The 18,912-nt window shown below is 41.0% G+C and overlaps 1 protein-coding gene across 4 annotated transcripts in view; it reads left to right on the forward strand.

Moving 5' to 3' along the window:
- Positions 1-18,912, forward strand: part of FNIP1 (folliculin interacting protein 1) — a 120,005-nt gene that overhangs the window by 96,282 nt on the left and 4,811 nt on the right. For 3 of the 4 annotated variants that reach the window (XM_066616340.1, XM_066616342.1, XM_066616341.1), the window contains 6 exons: positions 6,162-6,308; positions 9,393-9,562; positions 10,756-12,184; positions 12,876-13,044; positions 15,018-15,215; positions 17,604-17,719. In XM_066616340.1, coding sequence (XP_066472437.1) covers positions 6,162-6,308; positions 9,393-9,562; positions 10,756-12,184; positions 12,876-13,044; positions 15,018-15,215; positions 17,604-17,719 — 2,229 coding nt within the window. Of the gene's footprint in view, positions 1-6,161; positions 6,309-9,392; positions 9,563-10,755; positions 12,185-12,875; positions 13,045-15,017; positions 15,216-17,603; positions 17,720-18,912 lie in introns of those variants that run through there. The other variant, XM_066616343.1, reaches the window with a different exon arrangement.

Raw genomic sequence — 18,912 nt, forward strand, 5'->3', positions numbered from 1 at the left:
CATTCATCTCCCTGCCGCCCAGCAGCCTGAGCCGCAAAATGTGGGCCCAGTGCCGGAGGTGGCTTAATGCTGGCTCACGGTGGGCTAGCTCTAGTGCTGGGCCCATGGTACTGCTCACAAACATGCCGCATGGCATGTTTGCAGCAGTGTGCGCTGGCGGTCAGCTGGCACGCAGTGCACAGGATTGGGTCGTAAGTTCCTTTAAGTTGAACTCGAGAAACAATTTAACAGTGTTACTTTGCAACCAATATAAAAATGTGAAAGTTCTGTTTCATCTCCCTTCCTATTCTCCAAGCAATGACAGTATTTTAATAATAATAATAATTAATAATAATAATTAATAATATTTTAAATAAGGGGAATGTGTGAACAGGGATGAACGCAGAACTGATTTCTGTGTTCTGAGTACCTGAGAGGATTTTCTGTGCAAAGTGTGAGCCCACCACATTGCAAATATTAATATTTCACAAGAACCCACATATCTCTGCATGAAGTTAATTAGCCCTGCCTGGTCTCAAGCAACCACATGCAGGGATTTTTGTTTTCTTCTCTTTTTGTCTGCAGCTGAAGAAAATTTTATGTAGTATTTTCTTTTGTACAAAGCCATGCTCTGTTATTAGAGATGCATGGAGTGGAAATGTTCAGACAGCCATGCTGGTTTTCAGTTTACTGCAATCTTCTCAGGAAAAGAAGCTTCTTCAGTGCAATTTCCCAGACTCCATTAAGATGTAGATTTTTAAAAATACGGAATTTAAAATGCATGAACAAGGATGTTATTTCTGTTAAATGTGGGGCTTGTTTCAGGTCTTGAACAAAGGCTGGCTAGAATGTTGTGGTGCCTGAAAAGAGTGTGTGTGTGTGTGTGTGTGTGTGTGTGTGTACAGTCTGTATATCAAGAGACTGCTAGGAGAAATGAAAGGCAGGCTTTTTCCCTCTTGGCAAGCGGAGAGGCAGCTAATCCTCACCCTAGTGTTCTGTGCAATTACTTACATGTCTGGCATTGAGGGTTCCCTTTGCTGCAGTCACATGCCTGCTGGCCTGCAGCCAGTGGAATCTGATCTCTCTCTGAGGAAACACTATCAGTTGCAGATGCACCCAGGGTTACCAGAATAGTAAATAACAAGTCACAAGGCTTGAGCTAGCCTTTCAACGAAAACAAATAGTTTAGTATCTTGGTATTAGAACAGAAACTATTTCTTCCCCACCTTACTCAAACTGAACAGATTCTCAACAGCTGACTGAGGTTTGCATTTGCTAAAGCAGATGCCAGAAGAGTGGTTTTGTTTCGAGCTTTTGATTTTTTACTTCAGGTTCTGAAAATTGACTGAACCTCCATTATGCAAATTGGAGCTTTAGTTTAAAGCTCTTTTTTGGTGCTTTCAGGAAAAAGGCATATCTGTGCCCTTTGTTCAGTGAGTTCGCCATAGAAGTCCAAGGGGCTGTGGGAAATGTTCTTGGTTATTTCCAACAACAAGCTTGAGTTGTGGATGCCATAAAGGAGTCCACACTGGGAGATACAGAGCCCAACCTTATGCATGTCTTCTCAGAAATAGCCCCAGTATAGTCAGTGGAGCTTACTCCCAGGCAAGCGTGGATAGGATTGTGGCCACATTTTGCAAACATGTATGGCACTCTAGGCCACCCACAATCCTATTCTTACATCCTCCTGCACAGACCTCTTTTGTTTATAGTTTTTCTAGATGAGGTTGTCTGTACTTAGGGAATGTGCCACAGATGCCATGATCCAGAAGGATATTCTTGGCTTGGCTTGTGCATCCTTTCCCAGAAAGACACATTTTTAATGCGGTATTGAATTGTTGGTTCAATATTTCCTGACACACTGAGTAGTCAGGAAAACTCCAGAAGAAACGTATGTTACGTTTCATATGCATGTGCTAACATGGTAGTCCAACGAATGCTGCCAACGTCATGTTTCATATGCTTGTGCTAATGTGCTCACCGATCCCTTTATCCACTTGCATTAGTACTTTAGTGCTTTGCAAAGTTTGGGAGTGTCGTCTGGAGAGTCCCCAGCATGCTGTCTACTTCTTTGAGTGACTACAAGAGTAGAATGTGATGTGTGTGATCAGGAGTCCAATATAACTGTCACTCTACTATGAGTTGCAGGATAGGACAAAAATAACCTCATCAGAAGCTGACAAAGTGAACTCTTTTATTTATTAAATAAGGCAGGATGGGCAGTGGGAGGGGGAAGTGAGAATCTGAAGATTCAAAGTATGTTCTTTAAGTGAGGGGGTGTGCTTCTAGGAAATGAAAGTACTACTTTCCCAGTCATCACATCATCTTTGCCACCACAGCTACCACTTAAAGTTCCATGACTTGGTTCCCCCAGTGCCCCATATATCCTATACATGTCTTTCCAGTCTCCCACTTTTCAGCCTCCCCACACACATAAATCACAACCCTCTGCAATCAATGCACATCCATTTAACCATTTGCTTTTGTGCTAAAGTATGCAGATTGAGTAGATCTGTGCAGCATATGAACACAAGAAGTCCTTAGAGCAGTGGTTCTCACTGCTCCCCCGCAAGAACTTACTGAGGGAGTACAGCTCCCTCAAAGTTTGAGAACCTCTGTCTTAGAGGATCAGACTAAGAGTTTGTCTAGTTCAGCATTTTCTTTCCTGCAGAAGCCAGCCGGATTGTCCTAGGAAGTCCACAAGTGGGGTATGAATGCAAAAGTTTCCCCTATTGTTTGTACCCTAGCAACTAGTCTGCTGCCACTGAACACGGAGGATCCACCTGATTATTATCGCTAACTGATAGATTCATGGAGGATAACAGTCCAAGCCCATCTAACTCACTCCCTCCTGGCAATGCGGCCATGCCACCAGAATGTGTGTTGCATTTATCCTGGGGTAAGCCTCTGATGCTGTGATGGGTCTACTCAGACTTATGCCAGAGATTTTGCTGGTACACGTCCAAGTGGATCCAGTAAGACTTTTTGAGGACAAGATGTCAGTGTTGCTGTTGCCAATACTGCCCAGCCTTGACACACTACACTCTGTCCCTGTCTCCACCCCATTCTTCCCCCATCCTATTCCTCATGCGCCAATTTACCAGCATCGGGGCTTCTTCACAGCTTGTTTGTGCATGGCTGTAGCTGTTTTGTCCTTGCAGTGGCGACCTGGCTGCATGGAATGGCAGGTGCCTTTTGCAACTGCCATAAAGCATGCTGTGCCACCAGAATACACAAGTTCTGGTAAGTGCAGCAGGCCCATGGGAATAGGCCCTATGGATGTAATCCTGTACACTTACTTACCTGAGGCACAATGAGACTTACTTCTAAGTAACCATGCATAGGATTGACCTATAACTCTTTTTAAACCATCAGACCCACTTCTTGTGGAGCAGATTACATAAGCCCTTTATGTATTTTCTGTAGATCTACTGTGTCTGTCCTGACCCTGCTTTTGCTGGTCAGTTTACTGAATCTTAAATTCTAGGATTATGACAAATTTCCAAGTCCCATTTCTCTCTGTTGTCTCTCTGGTGGGCAGCTGTGAGATACAGGAAGCTGGACTAAATGGGCCTATGGCCTGATCTAGCTGGGCTCTTAAGTTCTTATGTTCTTCTCCATACCTTTTTGCGCTGTCACAACCCCTTAAAACTGTTGTAGCTCTGATAAACCTCTGTTATCAAGACTTCTGAGATTGTCATTACCATTAGTATCACAACCACAATGAAATTGATTCAACATTTTTTGGCAGCCATTGCAGGACCACACTCTACTTTCTCTGTAAGCAGCTTTAACTATGTGTTTAAAAAATTCCATTTTGATAGCACTGAGTTAAGTAAAAAAATTCTTCATAAATTTTTAAGGGTAATGCAGTGCCATTAGAACAGTGGATCATGGATCATTCTTGATTGTAAAAGAATAGGGCTTGCTACTTTTACCAAAAGATTTATTTGGGTGGTGTTCTCTCCCCCAAAGTTGGGTTGCAGTACAGTATATCTATCTCAATTCCTATTTTTGTTTCATCATGATGCTTTCTGGCTGACATTTTAATAACTCATTGTCACAAAATATAAAACACATCACAGGGTGGTTATGATGATAAGTAAGATAAAAAATAGTACAACACTACATATGATAAAAGTGCAATGTTGTTATTAGGGATGGTTAAGAAATTCCCCCATCTGAATTTCTCCTCGGATTTGGGGATTCCAAATTGCCAGACACTGTTTTCTCAATGCTGCTGGTGTATTAACAATCCGCTAATTTTTTATTTCCTGTCCTTGCTCAGTAATGACACCAGTACACAACTGATACTGGTTCCAGTATTTCATATTTTGATCCCCACCCTTACCAATTACCAATACACACGACTTCAAATGTGTGTTGGTTAAAATACTACAAAAAGAGATTTGATGTGATCTCACACTCACATCAAAATTCTTTCTTGGACAGTGCTTTAATCCATATGCTTACATCCATTGGGGGGGGGGGGAAGATTCTGGTTGAAAACTGCATACAAACCAGTTCCAAAATTAATTTTAATCATTTTTCAATTTAAACTGGAAAGTTGGTGGAGCAAAACACAGCGCAGAACCAACCAACCAAACAGTAACAGATTCAGTGGGAGCATCTGCTCATCCCTAAAATAATAATGATTTACTCAATGTGGTTGTTTACTCATCTGGCTGTGATCAAATATATACTATATTAGGTCTGCTCTGCGGTACATGATAAATGAAAAGTGTGGGTGGGCCCACTGACACTTGAGATAACACTATCACAACACTCCATTGAGTCAGTAGGTTTGGGTCACATTGCTCTGAACCACCTCTGTAATTATGAAAATTCTTCTCTGCATTTATAATCTAACATAACATGTATACAGGAGCAGATCAACCAAAGCATTCATGCACATGTGCAGTGTAAAACATTTCCATGTGTGCTGGCTTGATCCTTTGCATGTCTACTCAGAAATAAGTCCCATTGTGTTCAGTGGGCTTATACCAGGAATGTGTGCATGGGATTGCAATCCTAACAGCCCAATCCTATAGAAAAACACACATCCCTGCAACAATGCATTCACGCCACTGGAGTACATGCTGCATCCTGTGGGTGGGGGCAATCCTGGGGGTCTCTTCCAGCTCAGGGGACATTTGTTTCCTTGCCCAGGAGGAAAGCCTCGCTGCCCTGCTGAGTCTACTGACCTGTGCCAGCTGTGTAACTGTTGCGAGTCCAAATGGACCTGGGAAGGCAGATGGAGGCCGAGAAGGCACTGCTGTTGATACTGCCCCCTTCCCAGAATCAATCTGCTTCCTCCCTGCCTCCTCCCCTCCCCACCCTCTACTTCCCTCTCACCCCCACACTGATATCAGCACTGTGGGTCGTTGACAGGCTGCTTGTGCATGGAACTGTCTGTTCGTTGCTTGTGGCAGTGGCATGACCATGCTGAATGGTGTGTTATGTTTTGTGTTAGCCTTAAAGGACCTTGCATTGCACTGATTGGACTGTTATAGTAGTGTCTTTTCAGGGATAACTGGAGCTGCTGCCTCTGGCAGGGTGAGGGGAGGGAATGCTGTAAAGCCCTCATTTGCATCCATCCCTTTTGATTCTGACCTCCATATTGATAAAATGCAAATACTAAAAAAAGAAAAGACAAAGTGAATAAATTAGAAGCGCAGTTTTGTACATGTTTACTCTGAAGTAAGTCCCATTGTATTCAGTGGTTAGTGTACCTTGGATTGCAGCCTTTCTTCCACACCTACTATAATTACAAAAATACTCTTCCAAGTGACCTTAGAAGTCATAAATGTGACAAAAGGTGGGTAAGTTTCTATAAATGTAATGCCATGCAGTGGCTGAAGTCTGGCACTGGATACAGAAACTAAAGGGTCAAAAGCCAATGAAGCTCACTGGGTGGTCTGGCACAAGTCATTCTCAACCTTACCTATATCACATAGTTATTAATAACTATGTGAATAAACTGCTGTTTGAAACTTTTAAATGGAAGGACTGCAGGATGCAGATGTAACAAATAAATACATTGAAAGTGAATTTCCTGAATTCCTGAAATCCTTTTTTCATTTCGTTACTAATTACTAATGAATTACATGTGACATAAATAGCCCTTGGGGTTATTATATAGCAGTAGATGTGTGACCTTTTCTCTCTTTATTTGACTTTAGAACCACAATTTGTAATCTCTACACCATGCCACGGATTGCAGAACCTGTGTGGCTTACAATGATGTCAGGGATGCCTGAGAAGAACCAGCTCTGCCATTGCTTTATGAAAGAGTTTACTTTCTTAATGGAACAGGCTTCGAAGAATCAGTAAAGCATCCTTTTCTTTTATTTCTTAACGTTTTAACATTTGTTTTTAACATGGTTAATTAGCTGGAGAAGGAAACATAACTAGTCTTTACTTATTTGCAGTGTTCCCTTCCTCCTTCCCCATTTTCATTAAAGTCCCAAATAAGGAACAGAAAATTTTGAGAACTATGTGTAGTAAATAAGGGAAATGTGGATGTTGAGAAATGTGGTGAGACATGGAGATCTGCCAGTCAAGCCAAAGGAATAAGGAAAGATCTTATCAACTAAAGCAGAATCCCAGAAAAGACAACGTGTAATGCTGTCTTATTCCTATAGATTTGTAGGAGAAGACATCATGGATTATATCCAAAAGATGTACCCCCAGCAGTTGCACCAAGTGCTACATAGCACTCATGCCCCGCCCCAGTGATTCATTATCTTTGACCATTTGGATCAATTTAGGGTGCAACCCTAACCTGTGCTGGAACAGGCAGGCTGAGTGGCCTGCACTGTATCCAGTGTGAGTTTGGTGCAAGCTGGGGCACCACTCAGAATAAGGTAATTTCCTTACCCCGAGAAACGCCCCAGGCAGCCCTATAGGGCTACCTGGATCTGTACTTGTGATTTTGCAGGCATGAATCTGAGTGGCCCAAGTAATGCCACTCAGGTCAGGGACAGGAGTTGGGATCTAGCCTACGCCGCAGCGGCCAGTTCCACCGCCCCCAGGCCCAATCCAACCCTCAAGTCCCCCTCCCCCTGCCCAGGAATGCCCCTTCCCTGCCTCCATTCCTCCCTTCCGCCACCCTCTCCCGTTCCCTGTGCCAGTCTGCCAGGGCAGACACAAACCTACTGTCTCTAGGCACGGGGCTGGCTCTGTGAGCTTTATGGCATGTACTTTACAGCACGTTCGAGAAGACTTTGTGAACGAAGTTCACAAGGGACTTGTGCTGGTTTAAGGGGAGGGAGTTGGATTGCACTGTTAGTGTACTATGGCCCTTCCCCATTGGACTGAGAAGAGATCACTACTTAATTACAAACCACTGAGGCAGACGTTCACTAGAAATAGGCATAGATACTAACCTGGATTCTCTTTAAAAATTTCTTACTATAATTAGGCAGTATTTCAAAGTACTGTACTGTTAATAAACCTAGATGTCATTTTTATTTCAGTTAAAGAACCACTATGGCTCACATTTTCTTTCTTTGGAAATTCAACAGGCAGTGTTGATGGATTGAGAATAGCAACTGTATGATCTTCAGTTCATCTCCTCAGTTAAATTCTATTTTAAGTGCAGAATAACTTTTATCTCATCTTCTAAAAATATTAATCAGAGGTGCTCTAGAAACTTTTAACCCCTTTATGTCAAAATCATGCTCAAACAAGACATAGTGGAAATGGAAAAGGTGCAAAAGAGAGCGACTAAGATGATTTCGGGGCTGGGGCACCTTCCTTATGAGGAAAGGCTACGGCGTTTGGGCCTCTTCAGTCTAGAAAAGAGACGCCTGAGGGGGGACATGATTGAGACATACAAAATTATGCAGGGGATGGACAGAATGGATAGGGAGATGCTCTTTACACTCTCACATAATACCAGAACCAGGGGACATCCACTAAAATTGAGTGTTGGGTGGGTTAGGACAGACAGAAGAAAATATTTCTTTACTCAGCGTGTGGTCGGTCTGTGGAACTCCTTGCCACAGGATGTGGTGCTGGCGTCTGGCCTGGATGCCTTTAAAAGGGGATTGGACAAGTTTCTGGAGGAAAAATTCATTATGGGGTACAAGCCATGATGTGTATGCGCAACCTCCTGATTTTAGAAATGGGTTATGTCAGAATGCCAGATGCAAGGGAGGACACCAGGATGAGGTCTCTTGTTATCTGGTGTGCTCCCTGGGGCATTTGGTGGGCCGCTGTGAGATACAGGAAGCTGGACTAGATGGGCCTATGGCCTGATCCAGTGGGGCTGTTCTTATGTTCTTATGCTACATACTTGACTAAAATTGTTCAATGTAGAAATTCAAAGAGAAATCCCAGACTGAGCTCCTGTTAACACTTGGAGCAAATGAGACCTGATGGCAGACTGATAGAACAAAGACATCCCTGAAGAGAAAGGAAGATTCAGAGCAAACTGCCAAACTGTACAGCCTTCAAACAGTACTGAAAGCAGATGCTTGAGGTCACCAGCTGCCCATCACCAGATGTTAACTAATAACCCAATCTTAAGCAACTTTCCAGTGCCAATTCAGTCGCAGTGCAGCCCCAGAGATAAAGGAACAAACATTCCATGACTCAGTGACTGCCCCCCTGCTGCAAGATGCAGTGCACAACTACATCAGTGCTAGAAAGTTGGTTAGGATTGGGCTGCAAGTCTTCTCAAGTGTTCAGTGTGACCATCTAGCAAACATTACCAACATAAAATCAATCCGGTGTAATGTTATGGTTAGACTTCAAGATAATTTTGGCACAGTAAGGCCTAATTGCTACTATCTGTCTTGTTCTACCTACCTTTTGAGCCAAACACTGGTAAATTTAATATTCTAACTTTCCAAAGTACAAGGACTTGAAAATTTGTTGGTACTTCAGGTTTTGAAAACTTTTAAAAAGGCAACATTATAAAATTAAAGTGACTTTCAAACTTTCATCAAAGTTATATACAAGGCCCCTATCCAGCAAACCTCTAAAGTGCAGCTTCTGTACAAATGAGGGCTTCTGCATTTAACAATGTAATTACAACTCTGCAAGCAAATTTCCATTCCACATAAGTAGCTATTTCCAAAAAGGGAGACCAATGTTTGTGTGTGGGAGTTGTGTATGTGCATCAAGGCCTACTTCCTCTTGTAGCGCTTTAACTCAGTGTCATGATCCAGTAGCCCTGATGCATGCATCTCCTCATTTAAGAAGCTTTTCACCATCCGTAATAGGTTTTGCTTCATAAAACTGAACAAGAAAATTCTGAGTAGAATTTTGGATCGTGCCTAAAGAATAAGATTTATTAGGGCATGCATTAAACTCTGATAATCCCTTTTGCATATCTTCCGTACATGAATTATACGTAGATAAATAATAAAATAGCTCAGTAAAAATTTTATTTTTCTTATTTTCAGGTTTTTACCAGCTCTTCTGACTGCAATTTTGACAAACCATCTGGCATGGGTCCCAACTGTCATGCCAAATGGCCAGCCACCCATCAAAATCTTTCTAGAAAAACATTCCTCTCAGAGTGTGGACATGTTGGCCAAGAGTCATCCATACAATCCATTATGGGCACAGTTAGGTATGTCTGAAATCTCCTTAGAATATATATTCCATGAGCAAAATACTTTATTGTTAAGAAGTTTATATTATAACAGGAAAACCAATTGAGTCAAAGTGGAGTGGAATTTAAAAAATAATTTACCAAATGATTGGGTCAACATTATTTTACTCAAATGGATAAAAACCATATAAGTAAGAAACTGATTTCGCCTTTTCATTACACAGTTGTGCTCCTCCTTCAGTAGTTCCACTTCTGTGGGTATTTGTTCACTCATCCACCCCTCTCCCTCACATTATCATAACAGAAACTTACCCAGTTGTGGAACTGACACATTACATTATAGCAGCTGCCAGTCCTTAGCTCAAAGTGCTATAGCATGGCAAAACAGGAAGAGGGAAGCTAAGATGTAACAGACAGTCATGCACATTAGCTTGCAGTACAACACAGCCTGGGCACTTTAATTTGAGATCTCATGTAATTTTGCAGGAAGGGTAGAGATGGTCATAATTTATTTGGGGGAGGGGGAATGCAAATTCTGATTATCCATACTTGAAATCTATGTGCCTTGCAATATGTGTTCTGCTTGCACTGGCTGCTGCAAAGCACACATAAAGTGAACTCTGGCAGTGCCAGCTGCTGGAGCACCAGTGGGAAAGCCAACACCTTTCCACATGTCCTGGCAGATCCATGAAGATCAGCCAGAGTAAGTAAACCCGTGCAGAGGGTGGAACAGAGTGGAGGGGGGAGGTGGATGGAACAGGGAAGAGATGCACTGGAGAGGGGGTTGGATTAGTTCCTGAGGGGGAGCGGGTTCGGCAATAGCACCTGCCAAATCCAAACTCCTTTCCCAAGCCTGATCTGCCATTGCTGCATTACCGTGCATAGGATTATGGTGTTTACGTCCAAATACATACAAATAGGATTAATTACTCTTACACCAATGTGGCAAAGACTTAGATGGGCAAGAATGACCTTTGTAGCAGTCCCATGATTCTAAGATTGCCATCATTTGGATTTGCCTTCAGTTTCGTATTCTTTTTAAGAGGATCACAGAATGTCTTTGTACATAAAACTTAGCTCACGGGGGCATTGCATCAAATTTATTTGCAATTGTCTGCACTGACATATGCCTGTTGCCCTCCTTGTTTTAAGCATTTCAGATAACATGTGTTCAGCTGTGACCCAATATTATTTTATGTTCTTTTCTATAGGAGACTTGTATGGAGCTATTGGGTCACCCGTGAGACTATCCAAAACAGTTGTGGTTGGCAAAAGACAAGATCTTGTGCAACGTTTACTCTATTTCCTCACTTACTTCATACGATGCTCTGAGCTTCAAGAGACTCATCTTCTGGAAAATGGAGAGGATGAAGCCATAGTGATGCCTGGCACAGTGATCACTACCACCCTAGAGAAAGGAGAAATAGAGGAGTCTGAATATGTGCTGGTCACAATGCATAAGAACAGAGGCAATTTACTACTTCAGGAGTCTGATGAAGTGAGAACTTCTAACTGCAGCTGTAAATATTGCAAGTGTCCACTTAATTCTGGTCAAAATACAGAAGGCATTTCAGAACAAGAGAGAGAAGATCCCCAGAACACCCCAAAGGTAGATACTGAGGCCACATCAGGTGAGAGTGGAGCTGCACCTGCTGACTGCCAAGAAAGCGTTGCCAAGATTAAACAGTGCAAAGAGGCATTGACCTCTTGCCAGGATATAAAGTTAGAGAGAGTAGTCTTTGCAGGGTCAGCCTCGATGGAAACTCATGTGCTGCCAGAGTCCAGATTGGAGCCAGCAGGTGGATCATGGAGGAGTGAGAACTCATTGGATTCTGATCATCAGCCTGTTGAACCAATGAGATCAGTGGGTGTTGTGGTTGAGAAAAAGCCGCCTGATAAAATCTCATCTGAAGCAATTCCTTGCAGTACAGCTGAGGTGCAAACAAAGGTGACTTTTCTCATAGGTGATTCTATGTCACCTGATTCAGATATCGAGGTCCGAAGTCAAGTGGTAGCGGAACAAATAGCCAGGCACAACAACCAATTGGAGCCTGAGGAAGGGGTGACTGCTAATCAAAACTGTGAAGCAAGACAAACCCTTGAGGACCAAAAAAGAGATCAGGACATACCTGAAACATTTCCTCAGGTTGCCAGTGAGCTTCAAAATTGGAATCCTTACAGTACGGAAAGTACAAGTCTACTTGATGAATATTTTACGGAGGAGGGTTCAGTTGAAACCCGGACTATTGATGATATTCCGATGAAAACAACAAAAGACATTATAGATCCCAGCAGTAGCTTAGAATTCCCCAAAAAACTGTGTACAAAGAAAAACAAACCCCCCAGTGAATTTTGTAAGTTTATGGAATCTGTTCGTCAGGAGACTTGCAAAAACTGTTTTGCAGAACAGGACCAAAGAGACAAAATCTCTGTATGTATCCCCCATGGGGATAGAGAAAACTTAGAAAAAAAGGCTGACCCAGGTGTAGACTGGGACATTCCAAGAAATGAAAGTTCAGATAGTGCCCTTGGTGATAGTGAAAGTGAAGATACAGGTCATGATGTGACCAGAACAAACAATAACTATTATGGAGCAGAACAAGAAGAATGGGCTGAAGAAGAGGATATACCTTTTCCAGGGTAAGTATTTCCTGTGGGAATTTGCATTTGTTTAAATGCGTTTGTATTCACTGTACTCAAACATAACTGTGACCTCAGAGGAATTAGTCACATAATGACATATATGAATGAAAGGGATTTTGCTTGCTTCAGTTTGCTGCATTCCAATAAGACAAGATGGGTTGCACAGAGAAAATACTATGTTTCCCACATGCATATGATACGGCATTGATTGTTCAGCTGGCTTCCTTCAAGGCACTAATTTAAGAGACACTGCAATGTCAGAGATGCTTATTTCATTGAGAATGCAACTTAAAAGAGGCTCTCATTACTTTTCACACCTTGTGGGGATATACTGCTAGTTTAGAAGGGCTATTAAAAGAAAGGCACTTGACCAAGAAAAAGAAAACCTATAGTATTACAATTACTTATTTCTGCTCTGGTGCATATATTTTCTTACACTTGGTAATTTATACTGTCTTGAACTGAAAGTTTCTTTTAAACCAACTTTTAACCATTGGTTCAGCAATGAAGAGGAAATTTTTTGCACCAAGACTGCAGTCCAGGATATAGTAATATGTAAATCCCTGAGATCAGAAGGATTTAAATGTGTGTTAACTGTGCACTAGATTGCACTTATAGTGTCTCACTGCAGTAGAGAGAAAGCAGTGCTAGTTATAGTATACATGCCCATGTTATACCTTTCTTTCAGGTCAAAATTAATTGAAGTGAACTCTGTCCAGCCCAGTATTGCCAATTTTGGAAGGTCCTTGCTAGGTGGCTACTGTTCATCTTACGTACCAGACTTTGTTTTGCAAGGAGTAGGAAATGATGAGAAACTGAGGCACTGTTTGATGTCAGATTTGTCGCATGCTGTGCAGGTAATTTAAACTATATCCAACAGATAAAATATATATATATATCCAACAGATTATGCGAGTCAACAGAAAGGATTGTTTTTGAAGCCTTCTGGAATAGGAATGGAGCTTTGACGCTTAAATAGTTCTAGTTTCTGCAGTTTTATTCAGCCTGTTTAGTTTGTTTACCATCACAAGGATGTGAAAGAGTTGTCCAGCTTCAAAAGTCAATGTTTGAGACTTATAATGAACTAGACAGGCTACAGCTAATGTGTATATTCAAATTTAGTGTGAAAAGTTCACAGCTGATATTTTCAGAAATATTAGCAGGCTGCTCATCAATTTTTCAGCCACATGGAGACAACCAATCTAGTAGTAGTGTTAATGGCATACTTCATTGGATAAGGCTCCCAATATAACAAGATTCTAAAGCACAATTGTCAAAATCTAAAGAAAGCAATTCTGCTTATATACCATTGAAATCAGTGGAACAATTTGCCATGGTTAGCTGAAATCACAATAACTTTCTTTGTATCATGGTTCATATGTTTAGTATGTCTTTTCATTGACATCCAGAGTTTGGAGATATTAAGATACATGATGAATCTTATCCATTAAATCAAAGTTCCTTTGTCTGCTAAGCCACATGTAATTTGTAGTCTTCAGGCTTGTCATCTGATAGTGCTCAACATCTAGTATTATTATTTATTTAACCATGATAGCTAAATGGAGCTTCTCAGTACCAGATACTGAAACAGCAAAAGGATAGCTCTCAGTGTTCTGCATGTGAACGTTCAGAGGCAGCTGACTGGTCACTACTGAACACACAGTTCTGAACTAGCTGGACGGTCTGATCCAGCAAGGGAATTTTAATGCTCTTAATGAATCATTGAAAAAAATGGCCACACCGCATTTAATTCTTACTGGCAATGAAGACTTGAGATTTTGTTGTTGTTGCCATTTTAAACTTATTAAAAATAATAATGTACCATGAAGAAGATGTACAATCTCACTAGTTTACTCACATCATTTTGGTGATTTGGGGAATTAAGTAATTATTTACTTAGTTAAAAACAAAGTTTAAATGGTTTTGACACATTTGATCTCTCTTTTTGTGATAAAGGAAACAACTGAAAAATTAATGAAACCCATTAAACAAAAAATGCTTGTTCTTTGCTCCCTCTGCTGGCCATTTTGTACAAGTTATGCACATATTCTCTATGGTAACTCTTGGTAATATTAAATAGAAGTTTACTACAAACCAGTTATATTGATCATGATGTGATCTGCTTAGACAAGGAAGAGAGTACAAAGTAGTTGTCTGCAAAGAGAAAAAAGGCAAAGCCAAAAAAGGCAAAGGTGGCTTGAGTGATTCATACATTTATATGAATGGCCTTTCAACCAAGATTGGTTTTAACTCTAATTCTTGTGTCCACCATAGACAAAGTGGTAGTGTTCATTATTGTCAGTGGCCTGTTGAAATGAGAAACATATATAAAAGTTGCATGCGGCATGTGTGCAGTGTTTGTGCATGTGCGTACAGACACAAATGCACAGAAAGAATTTTGGCCAGGGTCCAGAGAAAGTAGATAATGGTTTGTATATGCCCAGTGGCGTCCTTTACTATTTAACAGCAGGCCCCATGCTAGAAACTGTGTTTGAAATTCTCCTTGGTATTCCAGTGGCATGTGGAACTTTTTTCCCCAGAAACAGAAGCTCCAAACTGTCCTGGACTATTTGTTCAGTTCTGTGGATTCCAGTCCCTGGTTTTACTGAATGCAATAAGAGTTTACTTATTTCTCCAGTGGAGCTAGGACTTTGCCCAAAGCATTGAATGATCATCTATGAAAACGTTTTTTCATCGGTGTTAAATTCTTCCAAGCTTTTATTCTAAGTCACCTTTTAAGAAGTGTTCTCAAAGCCAGTTGATGCTTAAAAATAATGTATTTGGTATTTTTAAAATCTTTTGACACCCTATGTTTCTGTTTGCCTTCTAGCACCCTGTTCTTGATGAACCAATTGCAGAAGCCGTCTGCATTATCGCAGACACTGATAAATGGACAGTGCAAGTCGCTAGTAGTCAGAGGCGAATGATCGATAACAAACTTGGGAAAGATGTACTAGTCTCTAACCTTGTCTCCAACCTGCTTCATTCCACTCTTCAACTTTATAAGCATAATTTATCTCCAAATTTTGTAAGTAGTTAAATCAGGGATCATTCTAGTCTCAGTGTGATTGAGTGGGGGGAAACAAATGTATGACAATCTAGTGCAGGGTTTCTCAAACTGTGAATTGCAACGCACTGGTGGGTTGCAGTCCCACATGTGGTGGGTCACAACCTGGACCCTTTCCCCTGGTTTGGGGGAAGGGTTTGCTCTGGTTTGGCTATAAACTGGAGCCATTCTGGAAGCCAAATTACTCACCAGGAAGGGTGGGGAGGCATCTTCTGTGTTGTGCCTGGCCAACAACCCACTCTACAGGCCTCAAAATAACACACAGAAGCCTCGGAAAGCCACTTTAAATGGCCTTCTTGAGGTTTTTGAGAAGCCACTTCCAGTTTAATTCTGAAAACCGAAAGTGGTTTTCCAAGGCTTCTGAGGCCCACAGAGGCCAGTACAGTGGGTCACTGGTCTGGCACAACCCAAAGACGCCTCTCCACTGTCCCACTAAGTCATTCCCATGTTACGACCCTCCACAGAGGATGAGGTGGGTCATGGCGCTGAGAAGATATGGAACCACTGATCTAGTGTGTATTCCAGCTGTTAATTCACATCAGCATATTTTATTAAAATTGACTCACATGACTTCAATTCCAAATGCATTTAAAAGAAACAAGTTACACTGATTTCAGTACATGTCGTTCCAAGTGAAGTATATTTCAGTACACAGGCTTTCAGTGTCCTGTAATAGGTGTCACTGGGGCATGTAGTAAGTATACCCACAAATAACATAGAAGTAAATGCAGGTTGTACAACAAGGAATTGTTCCCAGTATTTTCTTTCACTCTTAGTCCACAGTCCATCTTATTTATTTTATTATTTATTTATCACATTTTCATACCACCCTTCCTCCAAGGAGCTCAGGGCAGTGTACATAGCTGCTCCCCTCCTTTTGTCCTCACAACAACCCTGTGAGGTAGGTGAGGCTGAGAGAAAGTGACTGGCCCAAGGTCACTCAGGAAGCTTCATGGCTGAGGGGGGGATTCGAACCTGGATCTTCCAGGTCTAAGTTCGCTTCCCAAACCACTACACCATCCTGGCTCATCTTATATGTTAGTTTTTCAACTTTGAAATACGTTAAATTTTTTTTTCAGTAATATATATGGCTGTGCTGAATTTCCACTCATAACAATTTTGGGGAAAGGAAGGGAAATTGGGGGAGAGCAAAACTTTTCATTAACTCTCCCTTGTTTACTTTTTCTGCATGTTCTTTACTACTGGTTTCCTTGTTTTCCTAATCTACGCCTTCAGTATCCGTTTTTGTTTTTGTTTTTAAATGGCCTTCTTGAGGTTATCCCATCTCATCAGTATGTGACAATCAGAGACAATTGGATTTGGCTATATGATGCAATTCCAAAGACATATCAGAGTGAGGGCAATGCTTCCTAGCTACACTGTGGTTGAAATTTTTGCCTCATATCACACCCCACCCAATCCAACAATCACCAAAATAGGTTTTGTTTCTCACAGGCAAAGTTCTTCCATTACATGTCCTTCAGTCCTGTGCACACTGATTTGGGAGTAAATCCCATTGAACTCAACAATGCATGCATAGGATTTCACTGTAATAGTAATATTAATATTCAACAAGTATTTGTAATATATTTGACAAGATAATAATAATATTTGACAAGATAAATAGTAATATTCAATAAGATAAAAATATGGCAAGAGGTAACTGGTAAAGGCCCAAGCAGAAGAGGTAGCTTCTCTCTGGTAGTGGCGTTTTAAAAGGCTTTTAAAAGGCATTCTGAAGACTTGGGAAGTCATCCTAATGCCTTTTAAAGGCATAAAAATGCCACTTCTGGTTTTCTTCTGAAAACCGGAAGTTGCTTTTGTTGTCTCTAAGAGGCATTCTGAAGCCCCAGACGGGCAGACGCAGACGGCCTACGCAGGCTTCAGAAAGCCCTGTGGAGCTCTGCTCCGTTCACCTTTGAAGGGTTTAAAGGGGCTGAAGTAGCAGATTTTGTTATCCATGGTTTTTGGTATCCACAGGGAGTCTGAGAACAGATGCTTCACAGATACCAAGGCTCCACCTGTGTGTATTAATGATTATACTTAGTAACATCTAATTATAGTCACATAAGCATTTTTTGTTTTTAGTAAAATTAGATATACTTTGGTCCATGTTTAAATATCTTTGCAGTGAGTTCATCCCTATATGTATACAAAGTCCTGAACTAGTTTATTTTCACAAAAGAAACTGAAACATATTTACTACAAAGCAAGTTGAAATATTTACTGTGATGTTCCTAAGAAAGGCAAGATGGTTGGCTGGATTATAATTTGCTTCTCTATTGACTTTGGCTGAAAAAAGGGACTGTTTTGCTGTTTCTGACATCACTGTTTCTGTTTGCTTCCCAGTGTGTTATGCACCTGGAAGATCGATTGCAGGAGCTGTATTTCAAGAGCAAAATGTTGTCTGAATATCTCAAAGGCCAGATGCGAGTTCATGTGAAGGAGCTAGGAGTGGTACTGGGGTATGACCTCATTTTAATATAGTTTCCCCATATTCTACACTTTTATATGCCTTTAGGGTTATTCTGGATATACTGCCTGTACTAGTAGATGCTGCTATCAAGTGATTTGGACATCTATGTTGTCCAAACAAGATAACTCAATGTACCCAAACATCATCAATAAGGCATTATTTGGAAAACAACCTTTTGAGTTCAAGTTTATCCAACTATTTTGCTAGGACCTAGAGCAAGTTGCAAAATGTTTCAAAAAACAAAATGAATATGAAAAGCTTTATGGTGTTTTTTGATGACAAGAAAAAAGTCTCACATATCCTACTCTGTTTTGGAGCACCAACTGTAGTTGGAGCCCTGTTCACATTTATTGGTACTTGCAAGTAAATCCATTTGAACTTGCTTCTAAGAAAATGTGCATAGGATTGGGCTATAAGTCTCAAATTATAACCCACCCACCTATTTATAGCTTGCTCCTGGCCACTAGAAGCAGGAAGAGGCAGGGCTCCAAGATCAGCAGCTTCTGACCCAGTAAAAAACAAAAACTACAGTATCCTTCTTCCAGAGACGAGAAGTATTTTTATAGTTTCTAGGCATGGAGATCATGTGATCTGCGAGTAGCTGCAATGCACCACTTGGTAAATTTAGGGGGAAACTGCTGGAGACACAAATTCTCTTCCTCTTTTGTCCATGACATATGGACAACTTTATTAATGAAGAGCAATTGTCTGCCTACTCCCAGTATATGGTTTCTGATGTTGGCCACTCGAGAAAGCAATATATAAAAATCCATATACATTTAGGATAATGGAAACTACACTCTGTCCTGACTTATGTCTCCTTTTCTGTTTGGACCTTATTTAATCTCACCTTGCATTATAAATTTAAACTCAATAGTCTTATCTATTCATTTGAAATAGTCTTATAATAGTCTTATAAAATTCATTTGAATATATTGGAATTTTCTCATTCCCTTCAGTCAGCCTTGGTTCCTAAGAAAGCTGGAAGCAATTAAGTCTGTAGTCATGCAGACCTGTCGCCAGACTGGTCTCGAGCAATTGCCACTTGTGACAAACAGATCACGTGTGTTTATGAAGAGATGAGTAGGCGATTTAATTACAGAAATGCGTATATGGTTAACTGCAATGTATTTGAAGTACCTGACAGATCAAAGGCTTTGTTTAAAAAAAAATACACAGCTG

The sequence above is a fragment of the Tiliqua scincoides genome, chromosome 2 (assembly GCF_035046505.1).
Source record: "Tiliqua scincoides isolate rTilSci1 chromosome 2, rTilSci1.hap2, whole genome shotgun sequence".
Classification (NCBI taxonomy): Eukaryota; Metazoa; Chordata; class Lepidosauria; order Squamata; family Scincidae; genus Tiliqua; species Tiliqua scincoides.